This window comes from Aulonocara stuartgranti (assembly GCF_965226115.1).
Source record: "Aulonocara stuartgranti genome assembly, chromosome: 3".
Lineage (NCBI taxonomy): Eukaryota > Metazoa > Chordata > Actinopteri > Cichliformes > Cichlidae > Aulonocara > Aulonocara stuartgranti.
In genome coordinates this window covers 4,529,719-4,536,488 of record NC_138941.1, presented here as the reverse complement: position 1 = coordinate 4,536,488, position 6,770 = coordinate 4,529,719, and the positions used below count along the sequence as shown (strand labels likewise).

Below are 6,770 nucleotides of genomic sequence, written 5' to 3'. Positions count from 1 at the left end.
CTAACAAGTACTCACCCAGACCTCACCACCTGCCTTCCCCAAGTTGCTTTCCGACTGCTGACAAGTAAATGGTAAATGGACTGATTCTTATATAGCGTTTTTCTACTCTCCCGGAGTACTCAAAGCGCTCTATACAACATGCCACATCCACCCAATCACACCCATCCTCACAAACACTTTATCTGAACTTAGTGCTTTCTAAGTACATTCACGCACATTCATACTCTGATGGATGCATCGGAGAGCAAGTTGGGGTTAGTATCTTGCCCAAGGATACTTGACATGCAGACTGGAGGAGCCAGGGATCGAACCACCAACCTTCTGATCAGTAGGTCAGATCAGACCAGCTTTACCTCCTGAGCTACAGAAACCCCAAATAAGACATTGAAGATAACCTCGTTCACTTACTGTAACCTCCACCAGTGATCTTTCTGATGCTGCTCTACCTCTGTTACAGTGACTCAGATTACCATCAACCAAGACCCATTTCCGGAAACCTACCATAGAGCCCACTTCATGCTCACAGCTTCAAGTGCTTGACTTCCACCATAGTTCACAGTTCATGTTAAAAAATTCCAAGTGTCAAGTTCCTGTGTGTAAATAAAGCCTTGACGTCTAGTAATGTTCAGTTCCTTCACCTTTGTCTGTATTTTGGGTTCACCATGTTGTTCTGGCCACACCGAGGTAACAGATTTATATTTGAAAAACAGAGAGACATGGGGGATTGCAATAAAGATGAGACACAAACCAGACCTTAAAATAAGAACATCTGAAAACGATGTAGGTGCAGTCTGGTAGCTCAAGTATTTGCTTTAAAAAACAGAGCTAGACTCCTGGTTGTTGGAGACAAGTGAACAACTTGAGGATAATAAACCTGTCAGAGGGGCTGAAGGATCAGAGCTCATGTTCTTATAGGCTGGATCTGGATTGTGCTTTGATTCGAGTTGAAGACAAAAATATTTCAGAAATGCTGACATGTCCTGCTGGAGAGAAATATTTAAAGTATCATGACTATTTTAGTGACTATTTTTTAATTTTTCTAAAATGGTAGTGTTCTTTGAACTGAGCACCTCTGATTTATTTCCCATGATTTTAAGAATGAAGCGATGAGTTCATGTTTACTTACAGAGCTTTGTTGGAGGCTTTGACCACTGGCAGCAGCCTCAGAAGAGCCTCCTCTGAAGCAGAGTATTTCTTCAGGTCAAACTCATCCAGATCTTCTTCTGATGACAGTAAGATGAAGACCAGAGCTGACCACTGAGCAGGAGACAGTTCATCTGTGGAGAGACTTCCTGATCTCAGGGACTGTTGGATCTCCTCCACTAGAGAACGATCATTCAGTTCATTCAGACAGTGGATCAGATTGATGCTTTTCTCTGCAGACAGATCCTCACTGAGCTTCTCCTTGATGTAGTGGACTGTTTCCTGATTGGTCTGTGAACTTCTTCCTGTTTGTGTCAGCAGACCTCGTAGGAGACTCTGATTGGTCTGCAATGAAAGACCCAGGAGGAAGCGGAGGAACAAGTCCAGGTGTCCATTTGGACTCTCTAAGGCCTTGTTCACAGCACTCTGGTGGAGAGATGGTTTAAACCACCAGGAGGTTGTTTGTTGTTGTTCCAGCAGATTGAGTCCAGAGTTGATGAAGGTCAGATGGACATGAAGAGCAGCCAGAAACTCCTGAACACTCAGATGGATGAAGCAGAACACCTTGTCCTGGTACAGTCCTCTCTCCTCTTTAAAGATCTGTGTGAACACTCCTGAGTACACTGAGGCTGCTCTGATATCGATGCCACACTCTGTCAGGTCTGATTCATAGAAGATCAGGTTTCCTTTCTGCAGCTGATCAAAAGCCAGTTTTCCCAGAGACTCAATCATCTTCCTGCTCTCTGGACTCCAGTGTGGATCTGTTGCGCGTCCTCTATTATACTTGACCTTCTTCACTTTGGCCTGAACCACCAGGAAGTGGATGTACATCTCAGTCAGGGTGTTGGGCAGCTGTCCTCCCTCTCTGGTTTCCAGCACATCCTCCAGAACTGTAGCAGTGATCCAGCAGAAGACTGGGATGTGGCACATGATGTGGAGGCTTCGAGCTTTCTTGATGTGGGAGATGATCCTGCTGGCCTGCTCCTCATCTCTGAATCGGTTCCTGAAGTACTCCTCCTTCTGTGGGTCAGTGAACCCCCTGACCTCTGTCACCCTGTGAACATACTCAGGGGGGATCTGGTCTGCTGCTGCAGGTCGTGTGGTTATCCAGACGTGAGCATAGGGAAGAAGCGTCCCCCTGATCAGGCTTGTGAGAAGTACATCAACTGTGGTGGGCATCGTAATATCAGTCACACTCTTAGTGTTGTTGAAGTCCAGAGGACCTCGACACTCATCCAGACCATCAAAGATGAACACAACCTGGAAGTCTTCAAAGCTGCAGATTCCTGCTTCTTTGGTTTCAGTAAAGAAGTGATGAACAAGTCCCACCAAGCTGAACTTTTCCTCTTTCAGCACATTCAGCTCTCTGAAAGTGAATGGAAATATGAACTGGATGTCCTGGTTGGCTTTGTCTTCAGCCCAGTCCAGGCTGTATTTCTGTGTTAAGACTGTTTTCCCAATGCCAGCCACTCCCTTTGTCAGCACTGTTCTGATCAGGTCCTGTCTTTTGGGTGAGTCTTTAAAGATGTCTTCATGTCTGATTGTTGTTTCAGGTCTGTGTGGTTTCCTGGATGCTGTTTCAATCTGTCTGACCTCATGTTCATCATTGACCTCTGCAGTCCCTCCCTCTGTGATGTAGAGCTCTGTGTAGATCTGATTCAGAAGGGTTGGGTTTCCTGCTTTAGCGATGCCCTCAAACACACACTGGAACTTCTTCTTTAAGAGAGACTTGAGTTTAGGCTGACACTTCTGAAGAGCATCTGAATCAAAAAAAGGAAAAAAGAAGGAAAAATACAAATCTGGTCTGAAGGAGCTATGTGATGTACTTTGGCCTTTATTTAACCTATCAAGTTTTTAATATACTCATTCTACCAGAAATCAAAAAGGGGCTTCAGGAATTCCTAAATGTATTTCCTGAAAAAAGCCACGTTAAATGTTTTGAACCTCCACATCTGCATTGCTTTGCAGCTTTTCATATGTACCTGATGCCAACATGTGCAGGCTAAACAGGTTTCTGCTTTCTGTGCCTCTTCTCCAAACTTTGTAACCAAAAATAACAACATTGAAGTGTCATAACGTTCCCCACTGCTATGTTATTTAAAGACGCATCTGAGAGAGATTCAGTAATTCACATTTAATTCTTCTCGTAATTTACAATGGCAAAAGATAATGTAAACCCTTTCTGGCCACAATTTGCTTTATTATATGTAAATGTGGCATTTTTTTCATTAAACATTTAAGTCAAATGACCGATGCTTAAAGAGTGTCCTCTTGTTAGAGAAACACTCTGACTTTTCTTTTTTAAGGCAATCAGTTTGCATGGTTTTTAAAAGTAAAGAACACTTGTGTTTAATTAAATACAGCTCACATTAGATCTAAGTAGTTTCACACGTTTATGATGATCATCAAATTCCTCCATGTAGTTTAGAAAATACATTTGCAGGCATGTAACAAATCCAAACATTCGTCGTAGAATGACGTTCTTGCCCTCTCCTTTTTCTTACAATGAATTCTGAGGTTTCACTTTCACATCTCAACAAACTGCAAGGTGACCATTTTTATTCATGGTATCTGATGCATGACCTCACCTTGTTGAGCAGATGGATCAGAGTTCAAACGCAGCTGAGAGAAAAGAGAAGGATCTTTGATCTGAAGATGCTTGATTGTTATCTTGCATGCTTTGTCTCCTTTTTTCCTCACTGTGTCGATCAAGCTGCGTGCCTTGTCTGCTCTGAGTGGGTTCCCCTCCAGTATCGATTCTTCCTCCAACTTATTTAAGATACCATCACTTACAAGGGCCTCAAGGAGCAGTTTAAGGATTTCTATTGTTACCCTCCAGACAAAGGCTGACCGTACCCTGGCAAGCTCCTCCTCTACAGGAAGAAGAAAGAGACATAAACATGCTTCTCAGTCGAAATCATGTGAAAAATACAGTGGAACCCCGACTTACGAATACCCCATTTAACAAAAAATTCAAGTTACGAAGGCAATGAACGGCAATATTTCTGCCCATGGTACGGCAAAATGCCGGTGTAACGAAATCCGCTGGCTCTGATTGGCTGAGCCTACAATGCCCACAAGGCCTTCCGAATCATGTGACAACCCCTTGGCTTCCGTACTCGTGCTTCGCTGTTCCACTTGAACGACATATTGTTGTTCTAGTTAGCAATTAGCCTATCGTTTAGCATCACCTCACTCAAAAGGTGCAATGGCTGTTTCGACTTAAGAAAATTTTCGACTTACGAAAGACCCTCGGGAACGGATTAATTTCGTAAGTCGGGGTTCCACTGTATTCTAACTTTGTTCAATTAACACTTCAACATCTCATCAACAAATACTAAATTTTAGGGTGTGTAGGGTTAAAATGATGCCAGCTTAAAATGAAACTGAAGAAAAAATTGAAACTGAAAAATAATGAAAAATATGAAAAACAAAATCTTGTCATTCATATCCTGCATTCCAGATTAAGTTTAAAATAAGAACGAGTGCAAGTACGAACGTGAGAATTATGTATATTGTAATAGGTATATTGTACCTAAATGATAGTATATTGTACAAACATGAAAAGTATATTGTTAGAACTATATCTAATATTGTTAGAACAATAGTATACTATAATAATAAACTTTTCACGTTATAATGTGACATAGCTCTATTTTTCTTTTGCCTGGGTTGCGGCTCTACGCTTCCGTACTACGCTTCTGTATCCAACACTTTTCAATGTGGCCTCACAAAATTATTATGACTACAACAACCATGAAAAGAGTTGGATGGACATTGCTACTCAATCACAGCTGCCTGGTCAATGTTTTTCATTAGTAATTTAGCAAAGTTGATGGTGTGTGTGTCTGTAAGACAGAGAGAGGGAGAGCGAGGGACAGATTTTGTATGATAAGCTTCATGTTATGAAGGCACAGTTTGAGCACTCGAGTCGCATCAGAGCATCAGGCCATATAGTGTGAGACCCTGCATCGTGACCTATGAACTTCTAACCTCTGCGATTTAATTGTACAGTTTGAGCAGGAGCTGAATAACGCGACTGGAAAAAAAAAAATCGCACAGTGTTTGCCCAGCTTAATGCAGACTGTTTAAACTAAACAAGCTGCTGTTTCACATAATAAACCCTGTCAGCTGCAGTATTGTCTTCTGTTTTAACAGTTAAAGCAGTAGAGACGAGCTGTTTGCATGTGCGTGGAACTCTAGCGTCATTAACCATGCTAGCTGTTAGCTTATAGCTCACGCTAGCTAACCAGCGAGCAGTTAAAAGGACAGCTGAAGCTGCACAAAATACCCACAAACTTATCTCACTACAATGTAGCGCCGAAAATATGACTCGCAGCTCAAGCTCGACACAGCGTCTGTAACATAAGACTGACATCCAGCTAACCACAGCTAAAAGATATTTAGAGAAAACTTACAGTTTCCTCAGGTTACATGAACTGAGTTGTTTCACGCTGAAAAGTTGGTTTGTTTTGGCTCTCACTGAAGACATAGCTGCTCTTTTGTGCTGCTTTTACCCAATGGTATCTTTTGCGAGTGTGGACGCGTCATCTGTTTGCTCCTTAAATGCTTTTCTTCTTTTATTGATTTTTATGCTGATTTTTTCCCTTTTTTCCGTATGAGCTTACCTGCGATAGCTTCTGGACACTTATAGATCATTAGGACTAAAGTGTTCTTAACAGAAACAGCAACATTTTTATAGTTACCTTATCCTCAGCGCTCCGTGTGTCTGTGGCCTAGACACAGCTGAAGCCTGATTACAGTGTCTGGGCACCGAACAGCCCCAATAGCCTGGAAAGGTGCTAACCGCTAGGCTAACTAGCAACAAGATGCCTTCCCTATCCACAGATGACTACCACAGCCTCCTGCAGAAGATTGCAGTACTGGAGACAAAAATTCATCGCTTAGAAGTAAACGTGGAGGTAAATGGACTGTGTGGAAATGAAACAACCTTGCCTTTGATTCAAAACAATAGCGATGAGCAAGCTAGTACACAGCTAAGGAGCACAGATAACATGACCAAGAAAGTAGACTCTGTGCATTATTATAAATCCTCAAGTGATAATCCCCCCTTGGACTGTCTTGGTGCAAAACCAAGACATAAATCATGTCTCCTGGAAGGCGGAGGACGTATCACGGGCAGAGCACAGCGAGCTGAAATCTCTGAAACCGACTGGCCTTCACTTCCTACGAGACAGAGAAGCTCTTCTACCCCTGTATACGAGAGGAAACAGGACTGGACAACAGTGAATAGGAAGGTTAACAACAAACCTCCAAAACAACTGAATGTGAAACTGCACAACAGATTTGCTCCACTATCAAAGGACCCTGGATCTATATCGGACAACCATCCATCTAAAAGCAGCGAAGTAAGGTCTGAAAATCTGTTGAAAAGTAAAAGACCACAGGGAAAGCTAAAGGCTAGGCCTGAAACTCTGATTGTGGGTGACTCTGCCGTAAAGGATGTACAAATGATGTGCGGTAAGAACACTAAAGTCCTCTGCTTTCCTAAGGATATGGTCAACAACCTGAAGGAGAGAATTCTTCAAATTGCAGATGAATATCCAACTGTGACAAACATTGTTCTGCATACAGGGTCAAACGATGTGTCCAAACAACAGTCGGAG

At 42.5% G+C, this 6,770-nt stretch overlaps 1 protein-coding gene across 4 annotated transcripts in view; it reads right to left on the bottom strand.

The window, feature by feature from the left end:
• Positions 1 to 1,107: 1,107 nt before the first annotated feature.
• The window catches only part of LOC309702243 (protein NLRC3-like), a 237,265-nt gene continuing 231,602 nt past the window's right edge, over positions 1,108 to 6,770 (bottom strand). For all 4 annotated transcript variants that reach the window (XM_082526789.1, XM_082526787.1, XM_082526786.1 and 1 more), the window contains exons 4-5: positions 3,732 to 4,016; positions 1,108 to 2,903 (exon numbers count right to left, since the gene is read on the bottom strand). In XM_082526789.1, coding sequence (XP_082382915.1) covers positions 1,123 to 2,903; positions 3,732 to 4,016 — 2,066 coding nt within the window. In that variant the 3' untranslated portion in view covers positions 1,108 to 1,122. The remainder of the gene's footprint in view (positions 2,904 to 3,731; positions 4,017 to 6,770) is intronic.